General features: G+C 40.4%; 1 protein-coding gene and 1 pseudogene across 2 annotated transcripts in view; both read right to left on the bottom strand.

Moving 5' to 3' along the window:
- CENPH (centromere protein H) overlaps positions 1–13,134 on the bottom strand; it is a 23,163-nt gene extending 10,029 nt beyond the window's left edge. Inside the window, exons 1-4 of one of the 2 annotated variants that reach the window (XM_019929924.3) lie at positions 12,926–13,134; positions 11,165–11,220; positions 2,070–2,118; positions 1,598–1,672 (exon numbers count right to left, since the gene is read on the bottom strand). In XM_019929924.3, coding sequence (XP_019785483.2) covers positions 1,598–1,672; positions 2,070–2,118; positions 11,165–11,220; positions 12,926–13,050 — 305 coding nt within the window. In that variant the 5' untranslated portion in view covers positions 13,051–13,134. The remainder of the gene's footprint in view (positions 1–1,597; positions 1,673–2,069; positions 2,119–11,164; positions 11,221–12,925) is intronic. The other variant, XM_019929923.3, reaches the window with a different exon arrangement.
- On the bottom strand, positions 11,165–12,532 carry LOC101319311 (mesoderm-specific transcript homolog protein pseudogene; annotated as a pseudogene).

Genomic DNA, 13,134 nt, shown 5'->3' with positions numbered 1-13,134 from the left:
CTAATAAATAATAATAAAAAGGCAATCAGGGGCTTCCCTGGTGACGCAGTGGTTAAGAATCCACCTGCCAATGCAGGGGACACGGGTTCGAGCCCTGGTCCGGGAAGACCCCACATGCCATGGAGCAACTAAGCCCGTGCACCACAACTACTGACCCTGCACTCTAAAGCCCGAGAGCCACAACCACTGAGACTGTGTGCCACAACTACTGAAGCCCACACACCTGGAGCCTGTGCTCCACAACAAGAGAAGCTACTGCAATGAGAAACCCATGCACTGCAAAGAAAAGTAGCCCCTGCTCGCCGCAGCTAGAGAAAGCCTGTGCACAGCAATGAAGACCCAAAGCAGCCAAAAATAAATTAAAAAAAAAAAAAAGGCAATCAGCTCAGCAATATTAGTCATTTCATTAAAGGGGGATATCTTAATAGCTCTGAAGCCACCTTAGTTAAAAAGTATGATCTATATAATGAGCCAGCATATGAAATGAGGGAAAAAAGTTCACTGCTAGAAGCAATTAAAAGGGATTTAACTACTTTTCAATTAAATGTAAATAAATTCATCTGGGACGGCCAGAAATACAAGGAAAAAACTGTTAAGAGTCATTCACTTAATTGAGATTATTAATTCAGATCATAAGTCTATAATAGAGACCACTGTTTGTCTTATTAACAACTGTATGCCAGCTCCAGCGCAAAGCTTACGACACAGGAAGCACTCAAATATTTGTTGAATGAATTTTAAAATATATATGCAAAGCCTAAAATTAAAAATATATTTAAACTCACTGACAATTCTTTTACTCAATTACTGGAATAGGGGACTTCCCTGGTGGTCCAGTGGTTAAGAATCCACCTTCCAATGCAGAGGACACAGGTTCGATCCCTGGTCGGGGAACTAAGATCCCATATGCCGCGGGACAACTAAGCCCTTGAGCCACAACTACTGAGCACACAAGCCACAACTAGAGAGCCTGCATGCCGCAACAGTTGAGCCTGAGCACCAAAACTAGACAGAAGCCCAGGCACCGCATGAAGATCACGCGTCCCCCAACTAAGACCCGATGCAGCCAAAAAGTAAAATAAATAAACAAATATTAAAAGAAAAAGTTACTGGAGTAAATGAATCCATATAACCATTTCAAACACAGAATGAGATTTAACCTCACACTTTAATTGTCTTGACTGACATTTCCTTATTACCCTATCTTATGTAACTTCTTCAAATGAAGACATTAATGAATGACGTAACTTTTCTCTCAGGGCTCAAAATTTGTGGGACCATTATCTAAACATCATTTTGATTGATTACTTCAGACTAGTTAAAATATCCCCTGCACCTTGAGTCATACCCATTTTGCATACTTAAAAGGTAATAATTGGGCTTCCCTGGTGGCACAGTGGTTGAGAGTCCGCCTGCTGATGCAGGGCACGCGGGTTCGTGCCCCGGTCCGGGAAGATCCCACATGCTGCGGAGCAGCTGGGCCCATAAGCCATGGCCGCTGAGCCTGCACGTATGGAGCCTGTGCTCCACAACAGGAGAGGCCACAACAGTGAGACGCCCGCATACCGCAAAAAAAAAAAAAAAAGGTAATAATTACCTGTCTAATGCAAGTTTTTTCATTTCAAAAGCAATTTTTGCCTCTTCAATTTCTTTTTCCAGTTCTTCAATTTTACTGCCAAAGAAGCATGAACAAAAGAATTTCAGCAATATCAGAAAAAGTAACTACTTGAAGAAAGGTATAAAGTAAATCTTTGAAGAAAGTAAAATGCCTGTTCTCTAAAGAAAAGTATTCTACAGGCTCCCAACATCTATGCATTTACAGATTTGGTAAACTGATTCCTGCTATGATACTTCGCTAAGTATCTTGTTAAGATGTGGAGGATGCCAAAAGTGTTAATATGATCACTCATGTGCATGTAAGTCTACATCCCACATCAACAACTTCTCAATACGTGCATGACAAATTAGTTGGAAAAAAAAAGGAAAGGAAAAAGAAAGACAATATTATAAGGTGGATAATATTATTAAATCTGTAAAAACCACAACTAAAATTTTAAAATATAACCTACGCTTCAATTTGCTTTTCCTGCATGATTTGTTCTGGAGTTTTTTCTTCATCTACAAATAAATAAATTTTTGACGTTAGTAGTATTTTATTAAAGCATTGTCCAAAAGAAATATAATGTAAGCCACAAATGCAAACCAAATATGTAATTTTTAATTTCATTTCCACACTACAAAAGAAACAAATGAAATTAATTTTAATATAGCTTATTAAACCTAACAGATCCAAAATATTATCATTTCAACACATAATCAATTTCTAATTACTACTGAAATATTTCACATTCTTTTCTTCTGTGCATATTTTACATTTACAGTCCTCCTCAATGAGGACTAACCACATTTCAAGTGTTCAACAGTCACATGGAGCTAATGTCTACCACGTCGGACAGCAGTTATGGAATGATAGAAAAAGAGTAAAAAATGAACAAGATCACAGGGCTTCCCTGGTGGCGTAGTGGTTGAGAGTCCGCCTGCCGATGCAGGGGACACGGGTTCGTGCCCTGGTCCAGGAAGATCCCACATGCCACGGAGCGGCTAGGCCTGTGAGCCATGGCCGCTGAGCCTGCGCATCTGGAGCCTGTGCTCCGCAACGGGAGACGCCACAATGGGAGAGGCCCGCGTACCGCAAAAACAAAAAACAAAAAACAAGATCAATGTAAAAAAAAAACTGTATGTCTATATATTAGCAACAAACAATAGAAAATTAAACTTTAAAAATACATGTAAAATTGCACGCAAACACACAAAATACTTAAGGATAAATTTAACAAAATATATGTATGACCTCTACACTGAAAACACTACCAAATACTATAAGTTTATTTAATTTAAATAAAATTAAATTATTTTAGACCCAACTGTGTTGGGTCTTCATTGCTGCGTGGGCTTTCTCTAGCTGCGGCAAGCAGGGGCTATTCTTCGTTGTGGTGTGCGGGCTTCTCACTGCGGTGGCTTCTCTTGCTGTGGATCATGGGCTTTAGGCACACAGGCTTTAGTAGTTGTGGCTCGCGGGCTCTAGAGCACAGGCTCAGTGGTTGTGGTGCATGGGCTTAGTTGCTCCGTGGCCTGTGGGATCTTCCCAGATCAGGGCTTGAACCCGTGTCCCCTGCACTGGCAGGCGCATTCTTAACCACTGCGCCACCAGGGAAGACCCCATTACAAAATACTGAAATGGAAAGATAAACTATCTATATGTATTGGGAGAATCATTATTGCTAATATAACAATTTCACCCATACTGATCTATAGATCCCACTCAAATACCAGTCAAATCTGTAGAAATTGACAAACTGATTTTAAATGCATATAGAAAAACAAAGGACCAAGAATAATCAAAGCAATTTTGACAAAGAATGTTGAAGGACTTACAAGAGCTGATAATCAAGACTTACTATAAAGCTACAGTCATCCAAACAGCATGGTACCACTGTAAGGATAGACAAATACCTCAAAGGAACAGAAGAAAAAGTCCAGAAATAGACCTACACATATACAATGGATAAAGAAAAGTCTTTTCAACAGTGCTAGAAAAACTGGATTTCTATATGGAAAACAAATGAACCTTTATCCTTACTTAGCACACACCATACACAAAAGTTACTCCAAAAGTAGCAGGATACAAAATTAATGCACAGAAATCTCTTGCATTCCTGCACACTAATGATGAAAAATCTGAAAGAGAAATTAAGCAAACATTCCCATTTACCATTGCAACAAAAAGAGTAAAATACTTAGGAATAAACCTACCTAAGGAGACAAAAGACCTGTATGCAGAAAACTATAAGACACTGATGAAAGAAATTAAAGATGATACAAACAGATGGAGAGATATACCATGTTCTTGGATTGGAAGAATCAACATTGTGAAAATGACTCTACTACCCAAAGCAATCTATAAATTCAATGCAATCTCTATCAAACTACCAATGGTATTTTTCACAGAACTAGAACAAAAAAATTCACAATTTGTATGGAAATATAAAAGACCCCAAATAGCCAAAGCAATCTTGAGAAAGAAAAATGGAGCTGGAGGAATCAGGCTCCCTGACTTCAGACTATATGACAAAGCTACAGTAATCAAGACAGTATGGTACTGGCACAAAAACAGAAATATAGATCAATGGAACAGGATAGAAAGCCCAGAGATAAATCCACACACATACGGTCACCTTATTTTTGATAAAGGAGGCAAGAATATACAATGGAGAAAAGACAGCCTCTTCAATAAGTGGTGCTGGGAAAACTGGACAGCTACATGTAAAAGTGAAATTAGACCACTCCCTAACACCATATACAAAAATAAACTCAAAATGGATTAAAGACCTAAATGTAAGGCCAGACACTACAAAACTCTTAGAGGAAAACATAGGCAGAACACGCTGACATAAGTCACAGCAAGATCATTTTTGACCCACCTCTTAGAGAAATGGAAATAAAACCAAAAATAAACAAACGGGACCTAATGAAACTTAAAACCTTTTGCACAGCAAAGGAAACCATAAACAAGACGAAAAAACAACCCTCAGAATGGGAGAAAATATTTGCAAACGAAGCAACTGACAAAGGATTAATCTCCAAAATATACAAGCAGCTCATGCAATTCAATATCAAAAAACCAAACAACCCAATCCAAAAATGGGCAGAAGACCTAAAGAGACATTTCTCCAAAGAAGATATACAGATTGCCAACAAACACATGAATGGATTCTCAACATCCTTTCATTAGAGAAATGCACTAATCATTAGAGAAATGCAAATCAAAACTATAATGAGGTATCACCTCAAACCATTAAGAATGGCCATCATCAGAAAATCTACAAACAATAAGTGCTGGAGAGGGTGTGGAGAAAAGGAAATCCTCTTGCACTGTTGGTGGGAATGTAAACTGATACAGCCACTATGGAGAACAGTATGGAGGTTCCTCAAAAAACTAAAAACAGAGCTACCATAGGACCCAGCAATCACACTACTGGGCATATACCCTGAGAAAACCATAATTCAAAAAGAGTCATGTACCACAATGTTCACTGTAGCTCTATTTACAATAACCAGGACGTGGAAGCAACCTAAGTGTCCATCGACAGACGAATGGATAAAGATGTGGCACATATACACAATGGAATATTACTCAGCCATAAAAATAAACGAAACTGAGTTATTTGTAGTGGGGTGGATGGACCTAGAGTCTGTCATACAGAGTGAAGTAAGTCAGAAAGAGAAAAACAAATACCATATGCTAACAGATATATATGGAATCTAAAAAAAAAAAAAAATGGTTTTGAAGAACCGAGGGGCAGGACAGGAATAAAGACACAGACATAGAGAATGGACTTGAGGACACAGGGAGGGGGAAGGGCAAGCTGGGACAAAGTGAGAGAGTGGCATGGTCATATACACACTACCAAATGTAAAACAGATAGCTAGTGGGAAGCAGCCACAGAGCACAGGGAGATCAGCTCAGTGCTTTGTGTCCACCTAGAAGGGTGGGATAGGGAGGGTGGGAGGGAGACACAAGAGGGAGGAGATATGGGTATATATGTATATGTATAGCTGATTCACTTTGTTATACAGCAGAAACTAACACACCATTGTAAAGCAATTATACTCCAATAACGATGTTTAAAAAAAAAAAGAATCTCAGTCCTGTATGTTAAACCTAACACCTTAAGACTTCGAGAACAAAACACAGGAGAAAACTTTGCAACCTTGGGGTAGTCACAGTTTCTTAGATAGAACTCAAAAACCACAAAGTACAAAAGAAAAGAGTGAAAAATAGGGCTTCATCAAAATTAATGCCTTCTGCTCCTCAAAAGACAATGTTAAGGAAGTAAAAAGCAAGCAACAAACTAGGAGAAAATTTCTGCCATATATGTATACATATGTATATACACACACACGTATTTATTTATTTACCTAAAAAAGGACTGTATTCTTGTTTTTAAAGGAGTGAATATTTTATTCTTTAGTGTTTAATAGAATACATCATGTATTCAGTTATAATTAAAGAACTCAAACTCAATGAGACTAACAATCCAATTAAAACATGGGTAAGCACCTCCTAGAGTAATGGAAATAAAAACAAAAATAAGCAAATGGGACCTAATGAAACTTAAAAGCTTTTGCACAGCAAAGGAAACCATAAACAAGACCAAAGGACAACCCTCAGAATGGGAGAAAAAATTTGCAAATGAAGCAACTCACAAAGGATTTTACAAGCAGCTCATGCAGCTCAATAACAAAAAACAAACAACCAAATCCAAAAATGGGCAGAAGACCTAAATAGACATTTCTCCAAAGAAGATATACAGACTGCCAACAAACACATGAAAGAATGCTCAACATCATTAATCATTAGAGAAATGCAAATCAAAACTACAATGAGATATCATCTCACACCAGTCAGAATGGCCATCATCAAAAACTCTAGAAACAATAAATGCTGGAGAGGGTGTGGAGAAAAGGGAACACTCTTGCACTGCTGGTGGGAATGTAAATTGGTTCAGCCACTATGGAGAACAGTATGGAGGTTCCTTAAAAAACTACAAATAGAACTACCATATGACCCAGCAATCCCACTACTGGGCATATACCCTGAGAAAACCAAAATTCAAAAAGAGTCATGTACCAAAATGTTCATTGCAGCTCTATTTACAATAGCCCGGAGATGGAAACAACCTAAGTGCCCATCATCGGATGAATGGTTAAAGAAGATGTGGCACATATATACAATGGAATATTACTCAGCCATAAAAAGAAACGAAATTGAGCTATTTGTAATGAGGTGGATAGACCTAGAGTCTGTCATACAGAGTGAAATAAGTCAGAAAGAAAAAGACAAATATCGTATGCTAACACATATATATGGAATTTAAGAAGAGAAAAAAATGTCATGAAGAACCTAGGGGTAAGATAGGAATAAAGACACAGACCTACTGGAGAACGGACTTGAGGATATGGGGAGGGGGAAGGGCGAGCTGTGAAGGGCGAGAGAGAGTCATGGACGTATACACACTAACAAACGTAAGGTAGATAGCTAGTGGGAAGCAGCTGCATGGCACAGGGACATCGGCCGGTGCTTTGTGACCGCCTGAAGGGGTGGGATGGGGAGGGTGGGAGGGAGGGAGAAACAAGAGGGAAGAGATATGGGAACATATGTATAACTGATTCACTTTGTTGTAAAGCAGAAACTAACACACCATTGTAAAGCAATTATACCCCAATAAAGATGTTAAAAAAAAATGGGTAAGGATTTGAATGGATATTTCATAAAAGTAGATTTATACATCTACTTCATAAAAGTAGATGTATAAATTGCCAATAAGACATGAAAAGATAATCAACATTAGTTATTAGGGAAATGTAAATTAAAACCACATGAGATACTACTATATACTTACTAGAAGGGCTAAAATTTAAAAAGACTGACAGGGGACTTCCCTGGTGGTGCAGTGGTTAAGAATCCACCTGCCAATGCAGGGGACACGGGTTCGATCCCTGGTCTGGGAAGATCCCACATGCCACGGGGCAACTAGCCCGTGCACCACAACTACTGAGCCCGCATGCGACATCTACTGAAGCCCACACCCTAGAGCCTGTGCACTGCAACTACTGAGCCCGTGCTCCACAATAAGAGAAGCCACTGCAATGAGAAGCCCACACAGTGCAGTGAAGAGTAGCCCCTGCTCGCTGCAACTAGAGTAACCCGTGCACAGCAACGAAGACCCAACGCAGCCAAAAAATAAATAAATTAACTAAAAAAAAATGGTGAGGGCTTCCCTGGTGGCGCAGTGGTTGAGAGTCCGCCTGCCGATGCAGGGGACACGGGTTCGTGCCCCGGTCTGGGAAGATCCCACATGCCGCGGAGCGGCTGGGCCCGTGAGCCATGGCTGCTGAGCCTGCACATCCGGAGCCTGTTCTCCGCAACGGGAGAGGCCACAACAGTGAGAGGCCCATGTACGGCAAAAAAAAAAAAAAAAAAAAAATGGTGAATTTTGTTACACAAATTAAGTCACAAAAGGAAGATGTCAGAAACAAAAAAATACATACCATATAAATCTATTTACATCAAATTCTAGAACAGTGCTGTCCAAACCACTGTTCTGTTCTGTGATGAATGAAATGCTTAATATCTGCACTGTCCAATACGGTAGCCACCAGCCACATTGTGGCTTCAGCATTTGATATGTGATTAGTGCAACAAAGAATTTTAAATTTTATTTGATTTTAATTAACTTAACTTTAAAAGGCCACCTGTAGCTAGTGCCTACTGTATTGGACAGCACTACTCTAGAAGACAAATCTATAGTAACAGAAATCAAATTGATGGTTGCTGGGGTCAGGGTGGGGACTGAGTGTGAAGTGGCACGGGCAGGTGTGACAGAAATGTTCTACGTCTTGATTGTGGTGGTAGTTACAGAGATGTATACATTTGTTAGAACTCATCAAATTGTACCCTTAAAATAGATGTACTTATTGTAAAAAAAATTTCTTCATGCAATAAAGTCTCAGTAATATATATATATATATATATGTATGTATGTACGTATAGAGAGAGAGAGTGTGTGTGTGTGTGTGTGTGTGTGTGTGTGTGTGTGTTACACGGGTCTCTCGCTGCTGTGGCCTCTCCCGTTGTGGAGCACAGGCTCCGGACGCGCAGGCTCAGCGGCCATGGCTCATGGTCCCAGCCGCTCTGCGGCATGTAGGATCTACCCAGACCAGGACACGAACCCATGTCCCCTGCATCGGCAGGCGGACTCTCAACCACTGCACCATCAGGCAAGCCCTCAGTAATATATTTTTTAATGGTAAAACACTAATCAATTTTAGACAAATATCTTCTCTCAAAGACTACAACCTAACTACTTATGGTTTGCTTCAAATCTGTCCTCTCCTTTAGTTGTAGAAATTCTAGAGTGTGGACTATTAAATCTACTCAAGTTTTCAGATGTCACAAGCCCTTAAAAATAAAATTATCTATACAGGGAAAACAAGAACTGCAGGAGGAGGCAGACTCTTTTATCACTTGGATTTTAGCTTTAAGGTCATCTTCTCGAAGAAACCATCTCTGATTCCTCTAAAGTAGACACTCCCTCTTATCACACCAATATTTCCTTCATCACATTTACCTCACCTCATAATTATCTCACATGTTTCTTTGCTTACCTGTTTTGCTACATAGAATTTAAGCTCCATGAGGGTAAAGTCTGCCTTGTTCAACACCATATCTCCATCCCTAGCATCAATTCATTCAACTATGAGTGCAGGAATACTCATAGAGATAATTCTTCAGTGGTCCAAATTTTGAATAGCTTTTCCCTTATACCTCGACATCTAAGATCAAATATACATTTTTTTTTCTTTTCTTTTCTTTTTTTTTGCAGTACGCGGGCCTCTCACTGTTGTGGCCTCTCCCGCTGCGGAGCACAGGCTCCAGACGCGCAGGCTCAGTGGCCATGGCTCACGGGCCCAGCCGCTCCGCGGTATGTGGGATCTTCCCGTACCGGGGCACGAACCCGTGTCCCCTGCATCGGCAGGCGGACTCTCAACCACTGCGCCACCAGGGAAGCCCTAAATATACTTTTTTATTATGTGGGCTCTCATGCCAGAAAAAGCATTAGGTATGTCGTACTTCTCATCTCTAAGGTAAACATAATTGGTTTAATACAAGGAACATGGGCTTTGGAAACAAGAACACCATTAATTCCTCCAGGGGAAGGGCAGGGACCTACTAACCATCTTTGAGTTAAGCATTTTTTAAATTGAAGTATAGTTGATTTACAATGTTGTATCAGTTTCAGGTATACAGCAAAGTGATTGAGTTTTACATATATATATATATATATATATATATATATATATATATATACACACATTTATATATATTTTATATATGTAATAGATATTCTTTTTCAGGAGGTAAGTATTATCGATGTAACAAAAGGGATATGGCTTTGGAGGCAAGAAGGCCTGGTTCATATCCTAGTTCCTATAGTTACTAGTTACAGTAAGCAGAAAAGAGGCTGGGGGGCCCATTTTTTTAGGGTTTGGTTTGGTTTGGTTTTTTGCAAAATATGACTTTAGAAACCCTGGAATGGAGATGGAAAACACACCAGAAATGCCTTCAGATCTATGGCCTTAAAGAGAGCTTGAGCAGAGCTCAAAAATTACCTAAGTTCAAACACGGATTCAGGGAAGTGATTAAGACATCTATGAGGTCCCTCGGCTTTTCCACAAATTTTTTTTTTAAAGATTTATTTATTTATTTATTTTGGAGGTGCCAGGCCTTAGTTGCGGCACATGAGATCTTCGTTGTGGCACGTGGGTTCTTTTAGTTGCGGCATGCGTGTGGGATCTAGTTCCCTGACCAGGGATTGAACCTGGGCCCCCTGAGCTGGGAGCGTAGAGTCTCATCCACTGGACCACCAGGGAAGTTCGTCCACAATTCCTGATTCCACCTAGTGTACTATTTGATTTTACTCTTTAAGCTTATTTCATAGGGAAAGAAAGAGTAACCAAAATCTATCTTTGTGACCCAAGGGCTTACAATAAATCAGGTGGCTATTAGGTGGTCATTACTTCAGGATGACTAAACCATCATTTTACTACTCTCTTGGTCCCTGAGATTTCTGGATTAATAATTTTAAAAGATAAATTTAAAATTTTTCTGTGTTTAGAATTGAAAATTTTTACTTACGCCTTTATGCCTCTTCTGCTCTCATGCCAATAATCCAGTGTTTCTCAAAGTATAGGTCTCAGATCACTTGCTTTACAATCATCTAATCTGCTAATTTAATGTTCAGGTTGTTGATGGTAGCAAGTTTTGTGATACCCTAAGCCCACAGGGATTTCCCAATTCTCTGATCAACAGAACTTAATTGTCCTGTATTGTTATTTACTTGTTTTATATACATTTCTTGAATTCCTAACTAGTTCCTTAGGGCCAGGGCAAGCCTGCTTTTTGCATTCTTACAGGGTATAGTACTGCATTATGCTGGCCCTCCCATTCCCTAAATAAATATATTTTTGTAAAATTGGTGTTTTCCCTGGAGTACTGTTCATCAGTACTCACAAAACCTTATTTGAAAATGAAAATACTTACTTGCATCAACCATTGATTTATATTCCAAGAGTTGTTGTTTGGTCTGTGCTCTTACCCTGAAAACAGATAAAGAGAAGAAAGTTATATACTTATTGAGGTTTTACTCATTACTATATTATAAATCAACTCATCTTTTTGGCAAGTTGATGCAACAAAATGAGCATAAATAAATAGCATTAAGGTCTTCCATTTTGGCCTATTTAAAACAGGTATAAAGAATTTAAGGCCTCAGAAAAATACTCAAAATGAAATACAGTAGGAAAACAGCATCTGTGAGGAAAAGTTTAAAATTTGATTTTTAAATTTATTCTTAATGGGCCACACTGAAATGAGGCTTAAAGAGAAGGGCTACACAAAGAAATAGATCAAAACGAGTCAGGTGGACCTTTGTGAGAATAGTGTTTGGTAGCCAGGACCTCTTTTGGGCATTTCTTCCTAAGAGGAAAACACAACAAATAAGGGAATAGGGGAAGGTAATACGGGGAAGCTATTCTTTCCAGGAGTTGATGAAGCCCATATATGCATTCAAGAAGGCCATGGGATACTCTAGCTGTGGACAGTGGCTAATACGGACATCCAGAATTGACAATGGACTGCAGTAGCATTTTCCTATGTGGCTCCAAGAACTCTGGATAGGGAATGACCAGATCCAAAGACTCACAGATAATATGAATGGGAATAGTTAAAGGCAAGAGCTCCGACCCGGTGTCTTCTAAACTTCTTCCTCTGATGTATATATTATAAAAGACTGTCCCATCTCCCATCACTGTTGCCTATCCCTGTCCACAGGTCCCACAACTCACTGTCAGAGGGTCGGGTATATGGCCCAAAGACTGGGGTGAGACCTTGAGAGAATACAAAGAAGTTCATGAATCATGTGAGAATGGGTGAAAGCATGCCTCCATCTTTGAGAAGCCTTTGAAGGAGAGGATGGTGAGTCTTGGGAAATACAACTCTGTTTGACAGAGACTCTTCATAGTAAGCCGACCAGATCAAATCAGCTTGAACCTGCAGAGCAGCTCCTGGGCAAAGACATCTACATAATCACGAGAAAAAAGTTGGTCCTGAGGTTGTGTTCCAATAAAACTTTACTTAAGGGGACTGAAATTTAATTTCACATAATTTTCACCTGTTATTAAATATTCTTGTGACTTCCCCCACACACACACCATTTAAACACATGAAAACTATCCTTAGCTTGAGGGGGTCACACAAAAACAGAGTAGGATGGATAAGGCCAGGGCCACAGTTGCCCACTGGTGTAAAAGACTGATGTCCTTTCTCATCAAATCTTGCCCTAGCAACGTAGAGACGTTGCTTCCTGGTAGAAAATATAACAAATGAAGCTTCTGCATTGAAAAGGGCCATACCTACAACAGAAAAGGGCGGAGCCTCCTCCCTCCGAAGTTATCAGGGCTTCGATGCAGCCCACATAAGGGCTTGAAAATCGGGGTCCCAGGGCATGAGTGGGTAAGAAAGGAGGCGTTAATTACAGCTCAGTAGGCTCTAAGGGCCCTTTGCTAAACGCTGACTCCAGAATATCTCGTTTAATGCCCACAGCAACTCTGCTAGGAAGCTGTCATTTTTCTCTGCTTTGCCAAGATGAAGAAAGGGGCTTAAAGAGCTTAAGTGAATGATGCAGTCACGCAGCCAATTAAGCGACCGACGCTGAATTCGAACCCTGGACATTTCTAAGCAAAGCGGGGAGCTCCTGGCCACGACGCCCACTTGGTTCCCACCCAGCAGGCCAGCGGGAACAACCTGAGCAGCAGGGCCATGCGGTCCTCGGGACGCGGCGCCTGGGCGCCGGCGACCTGCGGCGGCTCGCCTTCCCCTCTGGAGTCCGCGGCCTCGGCAGCGGCTTCCTCCTCGGACTGCGTCTCCATCCGCTGCGCGAAGTGCTACCACTCAGGACCGGAACACTCTGCCCTAGAAGGGACCGCTTTTCCCGCCACTAAATTGACACCGGA

This window comes from Tursiops truncatus, chromosome 3 (genome assembly GCF_011762595.2).
Source record: "Tursiops truncatus isolate mTurTru1 chromosome 3, mTurTru1.mat.Y, whole genome shotgun sequence".
Classification (NCBI taxonomy): domain Eukaryota; kingdom Metazoa; phylum Chordata; class Mammalia; order Artiodactyla; family Delphinidae; genus Tursiops; species Tursiops truncatus.
This window is presented reverse-complemented; position numbering and strand designations above follow the sequence as displayed.